General features: G+C 51.9%; 1 protein-coding gene across 1 annotated transcript in view; it reads right to left on the bottom strand.

The window, feature by feature from the left end:
- The window catches only part of GFRA2 (GDNF family receptor alpha 2), a 106,321-nt gene that overhangs the window by 11,853 nt on the left and 69,326 nt on the right, over nucleotides 1–25,142 (bottom strand). Inside the window, exons 2-7 of the mRNA XM_075346455.1 lie at nucleotides 23,484–23,777; nucleotides 23,013–23,096; nucleotides 20,643–20,982; nucleotides 14,326–14,432; nucleotides 14,090–14,230; nucleotides 6,071–6,246 (exon numbers count right to left, since the gene is read on the bottom strand). Of these exons, the coding sequence (XP_075202570.1) occupies nucleotides 6,071–6,246; nucleotides 14,090–14,230; nucleotides 14,326–14,432; nucleotides 20,643–20,982; nucleotides 23,013–23,096; nucleotides 23,484–23,777 (1,142 nt within the window). The remainder of the gene's footprint in view (nucleotides 1–6,070; nucleotides 6,247–14,089; nucleotides 14,231–14,325; nucleotides 14,433–20,642; nucleotides 20,983–23,012; nucleotides 23,097–23,483; nucleotides 23,778–25,142) is intronic.

Raw genomic sequence — 25,142 nt, 5'->3', positions numbered from 1 at the left:
ATCACTCCCTACCTCCCCCTTGGTCATGTCGCCCCTCCCCCCAAGTGGGTCCGTGGCTTTCTTGACCAGCTGAGGGAGGATTCTCCGGTCATGATGTCTGTGTAACCAAACCCCCTTATCCTCTAAAATTAAACACACGGACTGCATGCGACTTGGTTCAAATGGCCACAGCAGCCTTTTTATTGCCTATTGTTTTACAGACTAGTACCTTAGGGACGCCGTCCAACGGGCGACCCAAAACAACCACATAACGGTAACAATAGACAATAACATTTACAATACCCCCCGGGGTAGGCCCAGTCCACTACTACTACTCCCCCTGTCCCCGGCCGCAACACACCGACCCAGAGACGAGGTGCCAATCACCCACGGATTGACCCCCACACTTTGGCAGAACCCCGTGCCTGCCACATCCCGGAAACCGAGAGCCACCATACCAAGACAATGACTCCCGGTCCAGCCACCAATCACTTCCAAACCTCTGGACCAGACCTACCCCCACCGCCACAGGACAGACCACGTGACACCTTACGTGGCCTGGACCCGCCACACACCAAAAGCACGCTCCACACCATCCTGCAGACCCAACGCCCATAAATCCAGACCGACCTCGTTGAGGTGCACACCATCACCCCTCCGAAATCGCCAATCAGCCGGCTCCAAATCCCTGTGCCGTACCACAATCCCACCATTCCTGGTCACAAACCTAGCCACTACCCTATTCACCTGGGCCCTGGCCTTATTAACCTTCTCCACCGACCGAGCCCCTCTCCATGCCAACCTGGTCACTATGTCAGACCATACGACCAGCAAACCAGGATACCGCTTCCACAACTGCAGTAAATCAATCTTTATGTCTCGGATCAAATCCCGCGACGCCCTGGCACCAAGATCATTACCCCCCACATGCAATACCAGCACATCCGGGGGCCGCTCAACTTTACAATGGAAACGAAATTCCGGGACCACCCTGCCCCACTCCATGCCCCGAACTCCGATCCATCGAACAGTCGCCTGCGCACGATCCAAACCCAGCTGTCGACCATTCGGGCGGACCTCCGCCCGACGGGCACCCCAAAATACGAAGGAGTGCCCCAAGATCCAGATCAGGCACTTCCCTATAACAAATAAAACAAAACGAAAATATCAAAACCAATAACAGCACAACCACCAACACATCAAAAAAAACACCCCTTTCCTCAAACCTTCCGCACGTAACCAAAGTCCCATGATGCTACAACAACTGCGGTCTCACATACCGCCGAAAACAAGAAGATTCCCATCTACCAATACGCTTTACCACCTCATCTCCAAGCCCCCAACGGGCTGCCTCCGTTGCTGCACCAATTCGGAATGAATGCGACCCGAATTCCTCCGGGCGCTCCCCCGCGTTACGTAGACTTAGCCGCAGCACCGCCACAAACTGAAACCTCGACAAAAACGACCCATTCAAATGCCGCAACAACGGGCCAGGTAAGCCTCCCCTCACGGCCATAAATCTCTCGACTAAACGCACAGGGCACAATGCCTCTCCTGGAACCGCATATAACACCACCAATCTACCACGGCCCAGCTGATCCATTTTTGACCGGCGAATCCGGCACTCCACCTGACTACTGCTCACTTGCACGTCCTCAAACATCAAACCACCACCCGTCACCCTGGACGGGCTCACCAGCTCGCCTATCCGGAACGCCCCATAAAAAGCGAGACCGAAAGCCGTTGTAAATAGAACCGTCTCGTACACAGACTCACAAATGCCGCTCAGGCCACCCACCATCCGTCTCAACAAACCAAACGATACAGGGCGCCTCTTGTCCCTCTCCCGTACGCCACGGCGAAAGCCCCGCAAAGCCTGACGAACCCGAAAATCCTGTGAAACATCACGCTCCCCTCTCATTTTTAACCAAAATGCCACTGCCGACACCCGATGTGCCACAGCCGATGCCGATCGCCCGGCTGAAAAATCCGTACTCACCAATGACAACAAAGCCACCAAGTAATCCACGCTTTCCCCACCAAACATCAGACGCAACAACTCCTCCCATTCAGCCCACACCTTAGCATACCGGCACCAAGTCACCTCGGTCACCGAGTTCCGAATCAAGTCTGAGATCACCGCCTCACCAGATGCCACAAATCCTCGGGGCACTCCACTCCAACTTCGTCCGCCCACGGCAACAGCGCCCGAAACCTGCTGAACTGAAAACGAGACAAAGCATCAGCCACCTCGTTGTCAACACCCGGAACGTGCCTTGCCACTACCTGCACATTCAACTGCAGACATCTCAACACTAAATGCCGCAAATACACCACCACCGGCTCCGACTTAGCAGACAAGTTGTTAATCGCGTGCACCACCGCCTGGTTATCACAATGAAAACACACTTTCCTTCCGGCAAAGTGCGACCCCCATAGCTCCACTGCCACTACAATGGGGAATAGCTCTAACAGAGCCAAATTCCTAACCAAGCCGCTCTCCCGCCACGCCTGTGGCCACTGCCCGACACACCAATGACCTCTGAAGACAGCCCCAAACCCGGCCGACCCCGCCGCATCCGTAAACAGCTGCAACGCCCCGTTAGACGCCACCCTCTCCATCACCAGCGTCCGGCCGTTGAAATGCTGCAAAAATTGATCCCATACTTCCAAATCGTCCCTGATCGCCTTTGTGATCCGCACAAAATGCGCCGGCAACCGTACCCCGGCCGTCGCCGTCGCCAAACGCCTCGCAAACACTCTCCCCATTGGCACAATTCTGCAAGCAAAATTCAATTTTCCAAGCAAAGACTGCACCGCCTTAAGCCGCACCTTCTTCGCCGCTTTTACCCCTGACACTGCGGACCTCAAATCACGGACCTTCTCCGCCGGCAACCTGCATTCCATAGCAATGGTGTCAATTTCAATTCCCAGAAAACACATCACCGGCGCCGGGCCTTCCGTCTTATCCGGCGCCAAAGGAATCCCGAAACTGGCCGCAACTTTTTGCAACGCAAATAGCAAACCCGCACAAACCATCGAACCCGCCGGCCCGACACACAGGAAATCATCCAAGTAATGAATGATGGACGTAAGCCCGGACACGTCCCGAACCACCCACTCAACAAACGAACTAAATGCCTCAAAGTACGAACACGAAATGGAACAGCCCATTGGCAAACAACGATCAACATAATAACTGCCATCCCACCAGCAACCCAACAAATGCTGACTATCTGGATGAACCGGTAACAACCGAAACGCTGCTTCCACATCCGCCTTTGCCATCAATGCACCCCGCCCCGCCGCCCTAACCAGGTCCAACGCCTTATCGAACGACACATAATATACCGCCGACAACTCCGGCGCAATGCCATCATTCACCGATAATCCTTCCGGGTAAGACAAATGATGAATCAGCCGAAATTTATTCCGCTCCTTCTTTGGTACCACCCCCAACGGTGACACCACCAAATTCCCGCACGGCGGGGCGACATAAGGGCCGCCCATCCTGCCCAAAGCCACCTCCCTTTCCAGCTTCTCATCCACCACTTCCGGGTGATCCCGAGCGGAACGCAAATTACGATACGGCGGAACCGATGCATTAACAACCGACGGAATATGAAAACCATCCGAAAAACCAGAACTTAACAACGCCGCCGCCTCCTTGTCCGGATACCTATTTAAAAACGGAACCATCACTTCTACCTTCACCGGCGTCGTCCCTCTTACCAGCCCCATCACCAGCCTTTCCTTTTCCTTTTTTAAAACATTTGGACAAGCTATGTCCCCCCCCACATCCGGAGCATTCATGCTTAAAACGGCACGCCGCTCCAAACCTGCACTGCCCTTCATTGTACTGCCAACACAAACCTTTCTTGAAACTTGCCGGGGACCCGGCCCCCCCCGAACCCCCGGCGCCCCCCCGAAAGGGCTGAGCCGGTGCCGACATCAATCGCATCCATAAGGAAATATCCTTATGGTCCCAACGCATATCTGGCCGCAATGCCTTCCGCTGCCTAAATTGCTCGTCGTAGCGCAGCCACGCCAGTCCGCCATAAACTCGATAAGCCTCCCCTATCGCATCCATGTAGCCGAACAAAGCCGAACAATGCTCCGGCTCCTTCTCCCCGACCACGCTCGCCAAAATCGCAAATGCCTGTAGCCAGTTGGCAAAAGTCCGAGGAATAAGCCTATAACGGCGCTTTTCCTCCTCGTCCTTCTCCTTTTTGGAATCACTCGGCTTAACCCTATCCAAATTAAATTTCTCCAGGGGAAGCAGAGAAAATATCTCCACATATTCCCCTTTCCAAATTTTTTCCCGCACCTCCTTCTTTAAATGGGCCCCCAGCGGGCCCTCAAAACAAACATAAACTTCGCTTTTAGCCCTATCATCTAAGCGCACCACCTCATCCTCCTTCTCCTTTTCCTTCTCCTTTTCCTTCTCCTTTTCCTTCTCCTTTCCCCCCCCCGTCTCACTCCCCCCTTCGCCCCCCCCTCTACTCGCACCCGCTCCGTCACCCCCCGTCGCCGCCGAGGCCCCTAAACCGGCTGCACCCACCCACGCCGCCACCGGCGCCTGGGCCCCCTCCCCCCCCGCTCCCGAAGCCGCCGCCAGCCCCTGCAACAGCCCCAACAATTGACTCCACACTGCGAAACCAGCGGGCGCTGCCGTAGCCGCAGCCGCCCCCCCCCCCGAAGCCCCCCGCCAGCGCAGCCCCTGCCGCCTCCGCGGCCGTCTCACCCGACCGCCGCTCGGCGTCTCCCGAGACCGCCGCCTCGCTGTCCTCCGTCTGTCGTCCATCCGACTCCTCCGAACCGAAAGCCTCTTCCCCCTCCTCGCCGCTGGCCTCATCTTCCATCCGACATCCGGGGGGCGCCGCCGCAGCACCCCCCCCACCACGGCCGCCAGACAGGGCCGCCGCGTGGGCAGAGTCATCCCCGCTCCATCTCTTGCCCCGGGGTGACAACCCAGGAGACCGTCCTGTCCCCCGCGCCGGCACCCCGGGCCTCGACCTCTTGCGCCCGCCCCCCTGCCGACTGCAAGGGGCCTCTGGGCGCGGACGACCAAACGCCCGGCTCCGGATCTCAGCCGTCGTCGCCTCTGGCCCTCCTGGGCTAATGCAGGCCTCCATCCGCCGAGTCCTCCCGCTCCCACGGGAGACTGCCACATCCGGGGGCTGCACAGCGGTACTGAGTGACCCGGCGGTTGCCGCAGGGCTCCCGCCGTCACTCCTTCTCTCAGCCGCACCGGGGTCAGGCACCGCAGACCCCCCCCCGGCGCCGGACCTACCGCCACGTGCAGCCCCGCGGTCCCCCCGCCGACTGCAGGGGGATCTGCTGGCCTCTCTCCTGCGCCGAGCGCGCTCCCGGCCTGGAGCCGCTGCAGTCTCAGTAACTCCAGCCCGGAGGCCGGGACCGGAAGCAGGCCCCGTGCTGGCCACTCCCACCTCCCGACCGCCGCGGCTGGAACGAAGATTCCTCCCGCCGGCCTCTGCAGCAGCCAGACGCTGCTGCTGCGCTGCACTCTGCGGAGGGTCCCTGGAGGGGCTCTTACATCTCCTCCTCGCCCCCCCCGCGCCCGGGGAATACCTGCGGGGGGGCCGCGACTGGCGCCCGCCGCTGCTGGGGGGACGAGGGGCAAGCGCCGACGGGTTAACCCCGGCAGCCCTGATGTGGGTCTGCACTGCCAGGGGCCCGTGCGCTGCGACCGCTGCCTGAATCAGACGCTGGAGCTCCTGAAGATCTGCCATGGAGGTGCACGTGCAGATCGTTCGGCGTCCGGAAACAGAAGAGGAGGTAACTCCTTCCTCTCCCAGCTAACCCTTTCCCTGCTCCTCCTCTTCCTCCCCGGCTAAAACCATCCCCCAAAGCCATATTAGGCATATACCACTGTCCCTATTAACCCATCACTCCCTACCTCCCCCTTGGTCATGTCGCCCCTCCCCCCAAGTGGGTCCGTGGCTTTCTGTAATGGACCTTACTAGGGGCAACATTTCTGCACACCACAGTATGTGTGCCTTTTTCTTAACTTTTAAAGTTTGGAGGTACAAGATATCAATTACCATATGTCACAGATTGTGGCACTTACCTGGATTGAATCACATATATCTGGGTTTATTTCATATTGTGTGTTACTATCACTCTGGTTATCTGGAAGAACGTGTCTCCTCTCAGTCCGAGGAGAGATAGTCGTGAGGGCAGGCCGAGGGATGTTCTGCTTGTGTACAACATCTGTACCATTGCCAAAGGCATAGATGGCATTTCCTGGAGACAATTAGAAATGTTAGTATCTATCTTTTAATGATGAGCAAGCCCTACCATGTTTGGGTGCTCAGTACTCGTAACTAGTAATGAGTGAGCACTACCATGTTCGGGTGCTCATTACTCGAATCGAGTAGTGAGACGCTCCACTGGGCATGACTCGAGTACCCGAATATAATGGAAACCAACGGGGAACTGGAACATTTCCTGAAAAATGATGAAGTCCCCCATTGACTTCCATTATACACAGGTACACAAGTCGCACCCATTCGAGCGTCCAACTACTCATTACGAGTTCTGAGCACCCAAACCCAATAGTGCTCACTCATCACTAGTTATAAGTTCTGATCACCCAAACATGGTAGTGCTCGTCTGGCGCCCTGGACAAGCCAGGGGCCACAGAGCAGAACATCCACACACCCCACACTCCCAGCAGGCACACCGAAGTCAGACATAAAACCCTTGTTGCCTTCCTCCAGGGGCTGATGTTCACACCAGGGGGTGGGCCAAGCGGTTGGCCCCGCCCACCAAGGAGTTCACAGTCCTGGAGGCGGGAAAAGTAGACAGATTAGTTTTGGAGGCGAAAGTGAGAGGAAGGAAAGTGGTAGTGGAGCAACTAACTGACAGCGTCCGATAGTGTGGCCCGGGCGAGACAGCAAGGTTGGCAGACGGTGGTGACCGTCTGCAGGAGTGGCCTATCAGAGTTTACCGTAAGGACCGTGGACGGGCGGTGGCCCGGCGGTACCGGACCAGTACGCAAAGAGAAGCCAGCACCATCTGGCAGGGGCTTACAGACCCCGGCAAGGCTAGGAGTTGCCATGAATTTGCCGAATTCGTTAGTGAAGGGAACCTCCTGGGTTTCCCAACGACCAAGTCCCGACAGAAGGCAACAGTCCAACCAAAGTGAGGGAGACACCGCCACCGCCAAGGCAACCGTTTCTCAGGGCCAGAGCCTGCGGGCAAAAGGGGCTCCTCCGGCCCACATCCAAGCCGGGGAGCGGGTTACCGGTGAGAACCCATTGGAACCGTTTACCGTACATAGGTGCAGGGAAAGGCAGTCATCACTAACCTGCCGGGAGACAACAACACCGCAGCCGTCTGTGGGACCCGTCCATCCAGCCGTGTGTTTTACCGAGAACTGTGTCCTCATCATTGGCTGAGTGAGTACCACCGTGCCGTGCGGCACAGCGCTGCCCCCGCGACCCTGCACCTCACCAGGCCCCGTAACCCACCTGCCATCCATCCCTACTCCATCACCGGGCCCCGGGACAACCAACCCCCTACCCACGGAGGGGAGAAATAACAACCAAGCTGCTCCCTGTCACCGCTCCCGGGATTCCCGTCTAGAGCAGCGGTGGTGTCACCAATATCACCACAACCGTGGGTGGCGTCACGGACAATCACCAAATCCCCCACCATCCAATCAATCTCCCTTTTCACTCACGGGCGAGGAGCGCCGCTCGAGTTCCCGGGATCCGGCCCACCGCTGAGCCACCACCGAGCAGCAGCGGCAGCCGCAGCAGCAGCAGCGGCCGGACCCGAGCAGTGGGGGAGCGCAGCGTCCCCCCTCCTCCACCCGTGACAACTTGGCATCACAAACAGGATCCTACCGTTCTACCGACTGGTGTAAGTGCGCCTTGTGTGACCGCCGGAGGTGTCCGGCCGAAAAATGTGCGAAACCGCCATCTTGGGCGGGAAGAGTTCCCGCTCGAGCGTCTCCTCGAGTAGTAGAGGCGCGAAGGCCAAAAACCCCGCCCCTATAGAGGAGGAGCCGGAAAGAGACTAAGGGGGACGAAATGGCGGCTGGTCGCATATGAGCGCGGCTATAAAAGCAGAGACGCCAGGACTCTACAGCGATACTGGGTTCCTGGAAGACTTTATTGCCAAAATGCACAGTCCGACTACCAACGAGGATGCTCCCGCGCCCGGCACGGCAATGTGGCTGAGAGACCGGACTGCCCCGCTGAATAACCATCTGCAAGCCCACATGCAGCTCCTCCTGGAGGAGTGGGAGACCGACATGGCGGAAGTGGTGGCTGCTATGCAGAGACGCGAGGTGAAAGAGGATTTGGAGGAGCGGGTAAGAGACCCACGCCCCTGTATTCCCGAGGGATCGGCCACTGCAGCTGAGGAGTCCGGCCTGCACCCGCTCAACCTGCCTCCCTCCCCGCTACCCGTGTTAGCTGCTGCCGCCCCGCCACTACGCCCGCTACCCGTCCAACCGGTAGCGATATTCTGCCAACCCGCCCCGGCGGACCAACCGGCTGCAGACGCTCAGGACCCCCCTGAATCGCTCCCGTGGGAGCCGCTGGGACCGCGGCCCCTTAACGAAAATGTGCCAGAAGTCCCGGCAGTGATTGCGCCAGACCCCGAGCCCGGGACCGTGGCATGGATGAAGGCCAGAGTGGTTGAGTTCAACCAACGTCAACAGAATCAGATCTTCCGGATGATGGAGCAGTGGACCAGCGAGGTGGAAGCGCTGGTGGCGACTGTCCCGATGTATGCGATGGGAGCCGGCGTGATGGAGCCGACGGGTGACCCACGCTTCCATGTCCCACAGGGACCAGCCACTGCGGCTGGGGGGCCCGGCCCCGTCTCGGCCCTCGTATCGCCCCTATCATTATCCTTGGGGCGCCTCAGTGTAAGCCAACCTGACCTACTACCCCACGCTACCGTGGAAGGATCTGAAGTGCTGGATACTGGAAACCAGGAGGCTGCGGCAGCTGGCGGCAACCCGCCTGACGCAGAGACAAGTGATAGTGACTCCAGTGACTCCAGCTCCGGTGCTGAGCCCACCCCTGAAAGTGAGGAGACAAGTGAGCGTCTCCGTTACGTGGGAGAACCGGTAGTTTATTACACCGCACGCAATGGTGGAAACGGATACCGGGCACCCCTTTCACAGCAGGCCTGCCACTGCGGTGGCAGAGGATGCAGCCGACTCAGAGTGATGGCAGCGGAATACCGTTGTCCTTGTCCCCGTTGGGACCACCAGTGTTTAAAGTTTGAAAGTTTGAGAATGAAAAAGAATAATCAACTGAGATGTCACCTGATTGAAGCCCTGATTTGCAACCTTGATTTGAAACCGGTCGTTGCCGGCAACTGGTCCCCGTTGGGACCCCCCTTCACCATTTTGCATAAGGAACTCCTTATGAACAGGCCCGAGAACTAGCAGGGCAACCACAAACTTGTGGCATGTAAATAATGTTGTTGTGGCTTTTACCGTTACCGCCTCCGGAGAGGCAGATTGGAGGAAGGGCCCGCAGTGGAGCAGGCTGGGGCCCAGCCACCACCGGAACCAGTGGCAATCCTCTGGGTGTTTCAGGGGTTTCCCATGGACGTGGGTCCCCTGAAAAGGACAGAACCCGCTCGGGCAACTTGTGCTGGACTGGGGTCAAGGGGTGCTGCCTGTTTGCTTAGGGGCAGCATCAGGGCCAGGTTGTTTGGGTGGGAGAGAGCGGAAGCCGTAACCGTTACGCAACGTTTAAGTAAGAGTACCTCCCGATGTGGGAAGAAGTTATTATAATTGTATTGTGTGTTACCGTTTTCTATTGTTCAGTTGGTGAAAATAAAACCGGTGATGGACGGGCAGCCCGCGGATGGTCTGCATTTAACTAAGGGGGAATGTGGCACCCTGGACAAGCCAGGGGCCACAGAGCACATCATCCACACACCCCACACTCCCAGCTGACTGTGCCGAAGTCAGACATAAAACCCTTGTTGCCTTCCTCCAGGGGCTGATGTTCACACCAGGGGGTGGGCCAGGCGGTTGGCCCCGCCCACCGAGGAGTTCACAGTCCTGGTGGCGGGAAAAGTAGACAGATTAGTTTTGGAGGCGAAAGTGAGAGGAAGGAAAGTGGTAGTGGAGCAACTAACAGCGTCCGGGTATGTGGCCCGGGCGAGACAGCAAGGTTGGCAGACGGTGGTGACCGTCTGCAGGAGTGGCCTATCGGAGTTTACCGTAAGGACCGTGGACAGGCGGTGGCCCGGCGGTACCGGACCGGTACGCAAAGAGAAGCCAGCACCATCTGGCAGGGGCTTACGGACCCCGGCAAGGCTAGGAGTCGCCATGAATTTGCCGAATTCGTTAGTGAAGGGAACCTCCTGGGTTTCCCAACGACCAAGTCCCGACAGAAGGCAACAGTCCAACCAAAGTGAGGGAGACACCGCCACCGCCAAGGCAACCGTTTCTCAGGGCCAGAGCCTGCGGGCAAAAGGGGCTCCTCCGGCCCACATCCAAGCCGGGGAAGAGGGTTACCGGTGGGAACCCATTGGAACCGTTTACCGTACATAGGTGCAGGGAAAGGCAGTCATCACTAACCTGCCGGGAGACAACAACACCGCAGCCATCTGTGGGACCCGTCCATCCAGCCGTGTGTTTTACCGTGCGGCACAGCGTTGCCCCCGCGACCCTGCACCTCACCAGGCCCCGTAACCCGCCTGCCATCCATCCCTACCCCATCCCTGGGCCCCAGGACAACCAACCCCCTACCCACGGAGGGGAGAAATAACAACCAAGCTGCTCCCTGTCACCGCTCCCGGGATCCCCGTCTAGAGCAGCGGTGGTGTCACCAATATCACCACAACCGTGGGTGGCGTCACGGACAATCACCAAATCCCCCACCATCCAATCAATCTCCCTTTTCACTCACGGGCGAGGAGCGCCGCTCGAGTTCCCGGGATCCGGCCCACCGCTCGAGCCACCACCGAGCAGCAGCGGCAGCCGCAGCAGCGGCCGGACCCGAGCAGTGGGAGAGCGCAGCGTCCCCTCCTCCTCCCGCGACACTCGCTCATCACTAGTTAGGAGTACCGACACCTGAGCATGGTAGTGCTCACGCATTACTAGCTACGAGTACCCAGCACCCGATCATGGTAGTGTAGCGCCCCTGAACCCATCAGGGCACTACAAGGTACTGCATCCTGTCAAAGATGCAGGGCCTACCCCCAGGGACCTGGAAGACCAGTGCCGGTAAAATACAAACGCATAAACATCCCCAGTTTCCCTCTCCCAATTATTGGTGACTGACTAGTTTGGGACCCAATGGATGGCCACCCAGGGGTGGAGCCGATCCAGTCCACTAGACAACAACCGGGGGGGGCGGAGTGAGACAGAAGAGGCGTCTGTGGTGACAGTTGTAGGAGACGGACGTGTCTTCAGATGGGGTCGTGTAGCAGTGACCTAGCTGGTGAAGGAGAGTGGTTGCCAGGGTGGGTACGACCAGGTACCCCTGGAACCATAGCACCGACCGGGCACAGGACCCTAGGTTAGACGAACCGTTCAGGCTACCTGACAAATACCTGCACAGTGAGGGGACCATCCAGGACCTCCCTGACCGTGAAGTCCGAGGGCACCATCAGTAACGAGAGAGCCAGGAATGGGAACAGAACACCGACCCTACAGGGTTCACTGTTGTGAATGTTAGTTATGTTTTGGCTGCTGGGAGGCTCCCTCTAGTGGCCAGGAATGGTTTGGACAGAGACCAGGTGTGTTGTGCAGTGGGTGTTTCCTTTGCTAACTCTCTGCTTATTTAAGTCCTGGTCTGATTGCAGGCTGTTGCCGGATGTCAGTTGTTCTTTGTATCTTCAGCCTGCTTAAGCTTGCTCTACACCACATCTACTCCAGATAAGTGCTTGCTCTTTATTTATTGTCTGGTTCTTTTGCTTATCTGGGTTTTTCATTTGTTGTGGTTAGTTTCAGCTTATTTCCTTCCAGGGATTTTCCCCCTCAGTGGATTGTTGAGGAACTCCCTGCAGTTCTGTGTGGAGTATAGCTCCTTTGGGTCCGTGTTTGTGGCTTGTTGAATTTGTTATAATTCTTGTTTTCTGTTCATTGGTATGACAAGGGCACCTGGTATAGGACGGAGTTCAGATCGAGCGATCTGAGGGCCTTTTTGTACTATCAGGAAGTTGGTATTTTGTAGGGTTTTTCTCTGGCCACCATCAGTCCCTTTCCTGTCCTTTCCTATTTTAGTCAGCGGGGGCCTCACCTTTTGCTAATCTTGTCATCTACCTGTGTATTGTGTTTTTCCTATATCACCGCAGTCTTTGAATGTGGGGGGCTTGCTATTCTTGTCTATTTTCTGAGGCAGAGAGTTATTCATCTTTCCTACCTTTAGGATAGTTAGTTCTCCGGCTGGGTTCGCGGTGCACAGGATGTTAGTTCACCCCTCGGCTACTTCTAATTGTGATGGTTAGTAAGGGGATGGCGGCCAGATTAGTTGCCAATGCTCTTGTCACCTTTTTGCCAATAATTTGTGGTGGTCTTCCATGGTTCCGGATCATAACAGTTCACACTGCCCGCCATACGGACCAGAGACTGACGACAAACAGTAGGGGATCCCGAGATGCTCCAAGCCACGGGGTTCCACCAACCAAGGTGCAGGGGAAAGAAGCCACCAGGTTACCACACCGGCACTGGGACGAAAGGGACCAAAAGTCGAAACCAGCCGTCCTCAGTGAACCAGCATTACCACCGCTGTGAGTAAACACCAGTTGGCACTGCATTCCCATCATGTGGTCTCCCTTCTTTCCGCACCGAATTCCATCATCCACCCCCTGGGGCTCGGCCCTACTTGAGCACCATCATCACTCACTATCGAGCACCAGAGCATAGTAGTGCCCGCTCATCACTAGTTACGAGTACTGAGCACCCGAGCATGGTACTGCCCACTCATCACTAGTTACGAGTACTGAGCACCCGAGCATGATAGTGCCCGCTCATCACTAGTTACGAGTACCGAGCACCCGAGCATGGTAGTGCCCGCTCATTACTAGTTACGAGTACCGAGTACCCGAGCATGGTAGTGCCCGCTCATCACTAGTTACGAGTATCGAGCACCCGAGCATGGTAGTGCCCACTCATCACTAGTTACGAGTACCGAGCACCCGAGCATGGTAGTGCCCGCTCATCACTAGTTACGAGTACCGAGCACCCGAGCATGGTAGTGCCTGCTCATCACTAGTTACGAGTATCGAGCACCCGAGCATGGTAGTGCCCACTCATCACTAGTTATGAGTATCGAGCATCTATCTATCTATCTCTCTAATAGTGTTGAGCGGACCCGAACTGTAAAAGTCCGGATCCGCGCGGTTTCAGCGTCCGATCTTGATCCGACCTGGACCCGGGAATCCGGCTGCACGATCCGGGTTCGGTTGTTTTGTTCTCTCTCTCTCCTTTCTCTCTCTCTCTCTCTCTTCTCTCTCTCTCTTCTCTCTCTTCTCTCTCTCTCTCCCCGGATCCGCTCCCCATTGACTTACATGGGGCCGGATTCCGGATCGGATCCGGACTTCTGTGACAACCCGAGACGGATCCGCCAGACCCGGATTATTAGCAATCCGCTCAACTCTACTCTCTAGTAAATAACATGTATGCTTTGCATTATCCATACTGTTATCATCCCAGTACTATCCCCCTGTTTTGCCTCCTTCCTTTGTATCCATTCATTTGTTTTCCCAACAGTAAATTAATCATCTACATACAGCAAATCTAGACAATGCATTCCCAAACACATTTTATCGGACCATGCTCTTTCATGCATTTCTAATGCTGGTGTGTACACAAAATTGAATTATCATAAGGCTCAATATCACTTGGATCAATCGCAATACATCTGAGACATGCATTTAAAAATGTTTGTGTATCCGAGCCTAACATGTAGCGAGGGCACGATAAGCCGGCGCTCAGATTATACTGGTGTTTTATCTAATGGATATTCTGCACTTAAAGGGGAAGTCAGTAAGTAATTAGAGATCTCCTGTGTATCTATAACATATCAGAAGATTTTCACTGTATTTTCTCTGGTTTAGAATGAAAAAAAGGGATCTGCTCTTTCCATATCCCCACACTCACGTAAGCAGCGGTTCTGTGTAAACTCTTTCAGGTACAGCTCACACATGGATTCCTGGTCACCACTTCCACTACATGAGCACCAAGGTCCTATGGAAAATGAATGTGGATCTGAGTCCAGGAAGTTCAGAGCCACATCGTATCCTAAGGGAAGAGAACAAAGGCAACCGATAATAGATTACGAAAATTGGTAATGCCCACTGGAGCAAGAGCTAGAAGGTGTAACGCCAAATACTCACCGATCAGCCCAGCATATGCCCCGAGACAGGCTGCATAGTTATCCCGTACACAGCCGCTCACAGACTGAGAACTCTGACAGTTGGTAACAAAATCTGCCAATCTGGACCTAGATTTCACAAAAAGACAAAAGACATAATATAATATACACTATGGAAATTATAAAATGTTAAAGACCTCATGTGGTTTTCTTTGCTTTGCTAGGAGTTATCTATTACATTTTGCACTAATGAGAGAAGAAACACAAAGGGGAGGGAGGACTATGCATTCTATCACATCTCCTGATGAAGCCCAGTGTTAGTGAAACACTCATCGAGGTGCTTGCCCACCCTCCTCCCTTCTTTTTCATCTTTTCCAACTTTACCAACATCAACCTGTCGTACACTTATAGATGACCTCTTGGGCTTACTGTTTTCGGAGAAGATCTGGTAGCAGTTGGGCCATACATTCTATCACACCTCCTGATGAAGCCCAGTGTTAGTGAAACACTCATCGAGGTGCTTGCCCACCCTCCTCCCTTCTTTTTCATCTTTTCCAACTTTACCGGTATCAATCTGCCACAAGGTTATAGACAGCCTCTTGTGCTTACTGTTTTGGGAGAAGAGGAGGAGGGAAGACTGGATCTATGAGGCCAACATTCTTTCACATCTCCTGATGAAGCCTATTATTAGTGAAACACTCATCAATGTGCTTTCCAGCCCTGCTCCCTTCTTTTTACATCCTGTCCAACTTTACTGGCTTCAACCTGTCGCAAGGTTATATACAACCTCTTGGGCTTACTGTTTTGGGAAAAGAAGAGGAGGGAGGAGTAGACCTATGGGGCCATACATTTTATCACCCCTCCTGATGAAGCCCACTGTTGGTAAAACGCTAATCGATGTGCTTGCCAGCCCTCCTTCCTTTTTTTACATCCTTTCCCACTTTACTGACATCAATCTGTTGTTATAGACGACCTCTTGGGCTTACTGTTTTGGGAAAAGAAGAGGAGGGAGGAGTAGACCTATGGGGCCATACATTTTTTCACTTCTCCTGATGAAGCCCACTGTTGGTAAAACGCTAATCGATGTGCTTGCCAGCCCTCCTCCCTTCTTTTTACATCTTTACCAACTTTACCGACATCCGGGGCTTTGGACGACCTCTTGGGCTTACGTTTTTGAGAGAAGAAGAGGAGGGAAGAGTAGACCTATGGGGCTATACATTCTATCACACCTCCTGATGAAGCCCACTGTTGGTAAAATGCCCAGCAATGTGCTTGCTTGCCTCCCTCCTCCCTTCTATTTACATTTTTGCCAACTTTACCGGCATCAACCTGTCGCACGGTTATAGACGACCTCTTGGGCTTACTGTTTTCCATTCTTAACCCTTTAATTATTGCTATATCTAGTCACTGCTTTGGCCTCTTGTTGGGCTGTCTTCTATAATTCTTTGCATTTGGATATATTATGTTTTTTTTTATATCCTGCTATTTAATAATGAGGCACGCACTTTTTTGGATGCAATAAGGATATAAAATTTATCCTGACCGGTATTGTTAGGAGACGGGTTGTTTTTGTCTTTGGATTTGGAGGCTTTTTGATGTGGCCTAATATCTTATCTGGGTCCTTTCCCCTATGTAGGTCTTTTTAGTCTAGTTTCTCCTACATTATTGACTATATCTTCCAGCATTTATGGATATTATTATAATTGTAGAATTACTTAATATTTAAATATGTTATTTTATGCCCTCAATTTTTGTGTCTATTATTTATAATATTTGGACATTGGGTTGTTAGTGTAGTTCTTATCTGCGAGGGAACATATTGTACCATGTTTCGGAAGCCTTTTCCAGGTCCAACATACATTTAAATATTTTATTTTCTAGCTGTAAAATCCCATATCAGATGTACTGCATTACTCATGACAGTAAATTTAGGAATATGAGTAAGAATGGTGGGAATAGGTACATATTTCTAGAAACAAGATGTGGAGGAGTTACGAACATAACTGGAGTCAAAGTATAATGTAAAGGGGGCTTTACACGCTATGACATCGCTAATGCGAAGTCGTTGGGGTCACGAATTGGTGACGCACATCCAGCCGCATTAGCAATGCCGTTGCGTGTGACACCTATGAGTGATTTTGCATCGTCGCAAAAACGTGCAAAATCGCTCATCGGTGACATGGGGGTCCATTCTCAAATATCGTTACTGCAGCAGTAACGAAGTTGTTCCTCGTTCCTGCGGCAGCACACATCGCTCCATGTGACACCGCAGGAACGAGGAAGCTCTCCTTACCTGCCTCCCGGCTGCTATGCGGAAGGAAGGAGGTGGGCGGGATGTTACGTCCCGCTCATCTCCGCCCCTCCGCTTCTATTGGGCGGCCGCTCAGTGACGCAGCTGTGACGTCGCTGTGACACTGAACGAACCGCCCCCTTAGAAAGGAGGCGGTTCACCGATCACAGCGACGTCGCCGGACAGGTAAGTAGTGTGACGGGTCTGGGCGATGTTGTGTGGCACGGGCAGCGATTTGCCCGTGTCGCACAACAGATGGGGGCGGGTACCCACGCTAGCGATATCGGTACCGATATTGCAGCGTGTAAAGCCCGCTTAACTATATATTACTGGATATATTATGGCATTTGCATTTAACAGTGATTATTCCAATTAGCAATTGTCTAATATTGACATTTGGTTTGTCATTTTATAATGGGAAGAATCTTTATAATAGGTGTCTCAACTCTAAAATATTTCCAGAATCCGTCCTGTCTTCAACTCAAAATCTACTGAAATGCTAGTACATGCACTCATCATCTCCCGCCTTGACTACTGCAACATCCTCCTCTGTGGTCTCCCTGCTAACATTCTCGCACCCCTCCAGTTCATCCTTAATTCTACTGTCTGACTAATCCACCTCTCTCCTCGGTGGATTAGTTAGATTAATTAATCCCTTCATTGGATCCAATTGCCCAACTAATTCAGTTTAAACTACTAACACCGATCTACAAAGCCGTCCATAATTTGCCTCCTCCATATATCTCCAAACCAATGTACCGATATCTTCACATACGTAATCTCTGGTCCTCCCAAGACCTCCTTCATTCCTCCACACTCATACGTTCCTCACCCAATTGCCTGTAAGACTTCTCCCAAGTGTCCCCCATTATTTGGAATACTGTGCCCCAACACGTCCGATTATCCATCACATTTGAAACTTCCATCTGGAACTTGACAAACCATCTTTCCAAGAAAGCTCACACCCTGCAATGTCCCCATGGTCACCTTACCACCACTGAAGAACCTTCAGGACTCCACATTTCCTGGTGTGCTGTTTCCTCAATAAGCCTATGCTCATATGAGGTGAAAGTGCAGCAAATTTTCCATCTGGATTTCCATGTGGAGGGTCTTCTATGTAAAGGTATGTGCACAGAACATCTTTTAGATGACAATGTACCCGCTGAGTAGACTTTTCAGGAAAACACAGGCGGTATCTGTCTCTTTTGAAACTGGTCTGGTCACTTTTGTTAAGCCCTGCACGAAGTTGGAAACCCGAAGTGCCTGAAAGAGGTTCAAAAGGACTAAGCATATGCACAACAAGCCGTTTTGACAATGCTGTGCATATGCCCAATTTTTTGCCATATTTTAGTGCTTTTTTTTCAGGCAGGTTCCAGGTGGACTTTGCCTGAAACAGACGTCATGTGCACATATCCTAATAGGTTTTTTTCCATCCTGTAAAGACATACCCTTATACTAATCAATCAAAAAAAGGGGAATATAGCAGGATCTTGAACAACTGCCTCCCCCCCCCATAGTTTTAGGCACCCAGACTTGGCTTGGCTTTGGGTGTGCAAACTCTTTATGCCATGGCTACCACGATCATTGCTGGCTCATTTAGTATGGAGAAATAATGCATCCTTTGTGCAGGTTGCATTTCAAGGTGTTTCCCTAAAACAATATCTGATAGGGAGAATACATCTGAAAGGAGATGACTGAAAGGAAGTCTACAAAATATCAACCCCTCCAACTTCATACCCATCACAAGCTCCAGATATATTTGTATATGTATGTAATTGATATCACTTCCACCTTCTGACTCCTTTTTACGTCTTAGAGGGATTGTCCATGAGTTAGATATTGATGACATGCAGGGCCGGCATCAGCACCGGAGCACCTGGGCAAGTGCAGGGGCCCTGGACAGCCGGAGAGGCCCACTCCCCAAAGTCAGGGGTGGTAATCAGTTCTGCAGTACCTGGGCCAAGTTCTGGGGACCACAGTTCTCTGGGTCGCAGTCGCACTTTCCTGGCTGCCAGCCGTTTAAACCCGGCACCTGCAGCCCAGCGTTTACTGCTGACTGCTGGGGTGCTTGTGTACAGAAGTTCATCTGTGGTTGGAGCTACCACATGGCATGCTGCACTCCTGTCCCCCATATGAAGAGGCTGGAGAGAGAGGAGCCACAGCGCTAGGCAACATCACCCGGGGCCAGCACTGTATGTGGCCCCTCGTCTCCCCCCACCTACCCAGAGCAGTATTGCTCCACCACAGCAGAGCAGTATGCCCCCGACTCCACCAGTGCAGAGCAGTATGCCCCCAGTCCCTTCACCAGAGCAGCATGGGCCCCTCAGAGCAGTATGGCTCCACCAGAGCAGAGCAGTACGCCCCCACCAGAGCAGAGCAGTATGCCCTTGGCCCCACCAGAGCAGAGCAGTATGCCCCCAGCCCCCTCACCAGAGCACCATGGACCTCCCAGAGCAATATGGCTCCACCAAAGCAGAGCAGTATGCCCCTGGCCCCACCAGAGCAGAGCAGTATGCCCCAAAGTCCCTTATCAGTGCAGCATGGGCCCGCCAGAGCAGTATGGCTCTACTAGAGAAGAGCAGTATGCCCCCAGCCCCACCAAAGCAGAGCAGTATGAACCAAGCCCCCTCACCAGAGCTGTATAGGGCCCACTCACCAGAGCTATATGGGACCCCCCCACCAGAGCTGTTTGGGGCCCCCATCAGAGCTAAATGGTGCCCCCCACCAGAGCTGTATGGGGCCCACCCACCAGAGCTGTATGCGGCCACCCCACCAGATCTGGATGGGGCCCACCCACCAGAGCTGTATGGCACCCACCCACGAGAGCTGTATGAGCCACAACACCAGACCTGTATGCCCCCTTTCCAAGTGATGTGTAGGGCCTCCATTAACATCTATGCCCCCAGTAATGTGCGTGTCCACCTAGTAATGTGTATGCCCCCCTAGTAATGTGTATACCCTGTAGAAAAGTGTATTTCCTCCAGTAATGTGTATACCCCTTAGTAACGAGTATGCCCTTCAGTAACATGTATGCCCCTCAGTAATGTGTATGCCTCTCCGTAGAAATGTGCATGTCCCCCCAGTATTGCCTATTACCCAAGCCTCTCCTGTGATATATATACTGTACCCCCAGCCCCTCCTGTGATGTATATACTGTAGCCCCAGCCCCTCCTGTGATGTATAAACTGTAGCCACAGACCCTCCTGTGATGTAAAACCTGTATCCCCTAGCCACTCCTGTGATGTATATACTGTCACCCCAGCCTACCATGTGATGTACATACTGTTGACCCCAGCCTCCCCTGTGATGTATATACTGTTGACCCCAGCCTCTCCTGTGATGTATATACTGTAGCCCCCAGCCCTGTGTGTGATGTATATACAGTAGCCCCCAGCATCCCTTGTGATGTACATACTGTTGCCCCCAGCCTCCCCTGTGATGTACATACTGTTTCCCCCATCCTCCCCTGTGATGTATATACAGTCTCACTGTGTGCTGCTAGGTCTGTTAAAAAGATGTCCATCACGCAGCGTGGCCTGCACAGCCACATGCCCGGGAGGAGCTGGACAGAGACAAGCGGGGAGGTGAGTGAGGCTGCTGCCAGCTTTCCCATATTAATAATATCTCTAATATGTCTGTAGTGTATGCAGGTATGATGTTTGTATTTATGTATGTCAGTGTATATGACTGTGTATATTAGGAAATTTGCCTTCAAATATATACATATTTGAAGGCAAATTTGCTAAAATTCATATAAACAGACAAAAATATGTATGCCTGTATGTGTACGTATCTGTTTAAGTGCGTTTCCATGTATGCATGTGACCCACTGAGACTTTTTCACCCTGGGCCCACAAAAACCTGGAGTTGGCCCTGAAGACATATCTTCAGATTGCCAGAAGCTCATCTTGTGGCCAGATGTACACAGTGGCCATACGATAGCTCAGCTCTCATTGAAGTCAAAGGGATAAATCATTAATATTCAAGTCCTGGTAAACCCCTTTAAGAAGGGGTTCAGGGTTAGCCACCTTTATAATGTGCCACCTTACCTGCAAATTGGATCCTGTCTACAGGTGGCCCACACCTCCAAGCAGTTGGGGACTTCAGGACGATTAAAGGAGCAGCTTGGCACTGTGGTCTGGCGGCGCCTCTCCGCACACGGTTTGTCCCCGCAGGGACAGAAGAGAAGGGGGTAGGTCAGATTTGACGGAATACGCTCCATGAAGGTACGCAGGCTCTTGTGGCACTTACGACGGTAACATAGCACATCCTCCATCGTGTTGCAGACAGAGATAAAATTGGAACGTAATTTTTTGCATGCATCATTGACGTTGCAGAACTTCGCTGCATCCAAGCAGGCATTTTGCTTAATAATGGCTGCCTCTGTGCCTGCGAGATGTAGGATAAAGGAGATTCTTCAGAAAAAATCACTTAATATGTAAATATAAGAAGACTTATCATCTGGTCTACAATGGCAACGGCCTATCATCGGGTGGACACCATAGTCATTACATTAGGTGGCCCTTCTGAATCCACCGGAGGATGCTTTGTACCTGATTGGCCAAATTGCTGTAGAAACTCCACGATGCCATACAAACAACCTGGAGCTACAGTATTAACTGCATTGTAATAGTATATTTTGGCTGCAAAGCCATCAAGAACGTTAACAAGCTTCCAGAAGTTGGCATCACACCTACATGCCTCGTCAGGAGAGAGTTTTATCTTCTGGAAATGGACATTAAAGTTTTCATTCAACGGCTACGATTAAGGATATTGACTACGACGGGAAATCAATAGAAGAGTAAATTTATTTATAAACTTGAGCCAGCTTTTGTTGTAAATTGTAATTGTGCCCAAAAATGGCTGCAACTTGTCTGTGACGATATTGCACAAAATTATAGTTATGTACAGCATGCTTGGAAAAAGCTGAAAAGGGGGCATGGTCTTTTTGGAGGCCTGGTCTGTGTGTAACTGACACATTTATAGGGTTAATAGATTGAAGATAACACTTTTTTATAAAGGGATTGTCCACTATTTGGACAACCCCTTCTCATTCCCTGTTTTCGCCCCCATAAAAATAAATTAGCCTATACTCACCTCTGGTGCGGCCACGGTTCCAGCAATGTCTGAAGTCGCGTTTCCGGGTGTAATTGACATACTGACTGCCCCACATTGTCCTTGTAACCTCTCCCGGCGGGGACGTCAATTTCCTCACCTGCCCGGATGACCTGCGGTGGCTGTCCCATCCTCAGTCCATGATGCTGTCTCCAGGAGCCTGTGTGCACCTCACAGGTTTCCTGGTTCTGCCCAAAGGGTGCACACATGGCCACACCCCTTTTCTTAAAGGGTCAGCATACTTTAACCCGGAAGTGCCTCTCAGGACAGCCGAGAGGTTGCAGGTACTTAAGGCATCTTTCCCCTTAAGGGAAGTGCATGGTCAACGGGTCTCATATGTTGTTAGTTCTCAGGTCCTTAGCAGTGATGCTGCTGTCTCCGCTGCTGCTGTACTGTGCTATATGCTACTGCTAATTTATGTTTGCATTTTAGTGTCCTGCTGATACAGTGCTGTTGTTATCCCAAGTCTGCCGCTGCTGCTTCAAGCTGCCCTGCTGGCCGCCAACCACTATACCCACTGCCACAAAATATTCTTACCAGCTGCTATCCATGCCGGATGGAACCTCGACACCTGCTGCCGCTGTTACCCAGCACCAGAGACTGTCACTCTCGTACACCTGGGGACAGCCGTCGCAGCGCCAGTCTTCTTGAGTGGCACCCGGTCTCACACGTGCAGCGTAACACCCTCACCATCAGAGGCTCTGGTGAAAACCATGTATGGCTCCTCAGCCAATCCCCTCTGGGTTTTCTGTGTGCTGTGGCCCAGTGGGTCCACAAATCCCCTGCTCGCTCTACAAGCATAACACCAGGGCTCACTTGACATTGTTACGACACGCGAGTCCCACGACAAATCAGTAGTGGCTTCCATTACCTTGCCTTCGGACATTTGAGCAGGAAGTCAGGGCAGCGTTCAAATCCTACTCAAATATCCAAAGGCAGGTGCTGATGATTGGTCATGGGGCTCGCGTGTCATAATGTCAAGAAGAACCTTGGAGCGCAACTTCAGACATCGCTGGAACCACGGCCACACCGGAGGTGAGTACAGGCTTGTTTATTTTTCAGGGGGCGAAGAAGGGGAATGAGAAGGGATTCTCCAAGTAGTGGATTACCACTTTAAGCAATTCAACACCTGGTCATTGCATGTATAGGACATCCCAAAAGTTGGGAACCAACGAAGCATAGTTCAGTCTTATAAATATGGGACAAAGTCTTTTAGGAAATTAAATAATTTATTTTATATAGTCTTCATGTTTTATATGTACAAGGATTTTTTTTTTATAAAGAGTCCTTTGACTGATGCTCACCGGAGTTGATTGATGCCAGGCGAAAGATGTCTGATAAGCGGGAGGTCACTGGTTCATATGGTGACGACTCATAAAACTCATCCCCTGTGGAGACAAATCAGATTTATTGTCGCCTTTTACAATGTTCACAATGTTCACTGCACAATATGTGATGACCTCTACTCTACTCTCCTCTGTAACATAGTTGTGTTGACCCAAGTGAACAAGGCCATTAAACTTGTTGAGATCAGACATAAAGGGGTTGACCACCTCTTTGGACATCAATGAACCATGGGCACTACTCAAATTAGACATCCGCCTTGGTCTGACATACATGACTTGTCCATTCCTTCAAAATGGTCAAAAGAGCTCTATAGAGCTCCAAACCTTCTGAATGTTGGGGAAATAGAACTTCTAAAAACAAAAATGATACCCAAGAGGTTTGGGCACTAAAAGCCTACTTCATTTTAGGGAGTACAGACTTCTTCTCACCATCTGTCAGGCCAGCGTGTATCCCCCAATAGACTTGTAGACACAGGAGCTCCTTCTTCATTCCTCTACGACAGCGGCACATGTAGAGAGCGCTCTCCTGAAGGACCTCCAGAGCAGTCTTACATTCCTGGCTGGATAGCAGGACATCCCGGTCCCTCCCTGCTAAACATTGGCGCAGTGTGCGGAGTCTGGAGCTGCAGGACTGATCACTAATGCATTGCTCGTTGGCTTGCAGGCAGTCTGCGTGAGCCCAGGAGGCCGATGGAGATCCAGAGAGAGCAAAGCTGGTCTGAGCTGAAAGGAGAAATGAGTACATTAGTGGGGGGAGACTTCAACATATCATATCCTAGACAACACAAGAAGCCCTAAACATCAGATGTATGTCAGACAAACCAGTTGATATATGGTGAGACCACCCGAAAGCCAAAAGGGTTGCGCTAAATGACCAATAGGACCCTGGTCCAGAAGTTGTTAGTAGTCTTTGACTCTCAGATCAGATTCCGGCGAACCTCCTCCTACCTGCCGGCATCTCTGGTACTTCTCCAGATTAGTAGACCAGGGACAATGTAATACGGCAACAATCACGTCATGCTCCTAAATAGAAGAGGCGCTCGGGATGTCGGCAGATAGAAAGAGGTTCCCAGTGCCCTGATTTGGCAGCCAAAGACTACTGACATAGCCACTAGACAAGGGACTAGGGTTCCCAACCGTCCAGAAATTCTGTAAAAATAGGGCACTTTTTTGACCTGTCCTTAAAAAAATTAAAGTGTCCATGATTTTTTTGTACCTGAAAAAACTTCTACAGATTATTTTTATTGTAATTACCATCATTTTACAGTTCACAGTGAAAGCAGCTGATGGCTTCATATAGCAACGGCGGGCTTTGTAGACATGGATCACATAATTATAATGATTAATTTTAGGTTTCCAATGTGTACGTAAAAAATATTGTCTGTCCATGATTTTTTGGAAAGCTATCCAGAAAAACTCAAGTTGGCCACCTTGCCAGGAACTGTGAGTCATTTTGCTTTTCTCTACCAGGCATCGATGTATGGTGAATGGAGGTGTCCTGACTCTCCTCTGATGGCACAGAATGTTCAGGCACCATCTTTGGTCCTCAGGGGACATACCAGTAAGTCAACCTCAGAGTTGACCGGCAGCAGCTCCTACTTTTAATAAGTGCCAAGTTGACTCCATTGACGGTAATCAGGTCTGTTGAGTTTCTGCCGTGGTGTCCTTCATTTTACCAGTACAAATAAATCAGAATTCTGCACTTAATCCTGTATTATTGGCGGAATCTGTGATGGATCCTCCAAATTAGATGTGACCAGAGCAATGGATTTTTAAAGCCCAATTGTTGTATAATTAAAAAATAATATAACTTTATCATTCACTCTTGTGAGTCGCCATTTTGCTACTACTTATTCCCCCATTTCCAGAGAACAGACCTGGTCTACCCCCTTTGACATAAGAATCCAGAAAAATCAAAAACATTTGGGAACTATTTTAATGTGGAAAACATATTAATAAATTTTGTTCTATATTGTCCTTTAAGGTGACAGTGTGACTCTACGTACGGGGAAGTACCAAGCAAATGGAGTAAGGGAAACCCTGCGTCTAGGGAAGAGGAAGATGGTGACCCCTGACCAAACGTACCGA

The sequence above is a fragment of the Anomaloglossus baeobatrachus genome, chromosome 4 (genome assembly GCF_048569485.1).
Source record: "Anomaloglossus baeobatrachus isolate aAnoBae1 chromosome 4, aAnoBae1.hap1, whole genome shotgun sequence".
NCBI classification, from domain to species: Eukaryota; Metazoa; Chordata; class Amphibia; order Anura; family Aromobatidae; genus Anomaloglossus; species Anomaloglossus baeobatrachus.
This window is presented reverse-complemented; position numbering and strand designations above follow the sequence as displayed.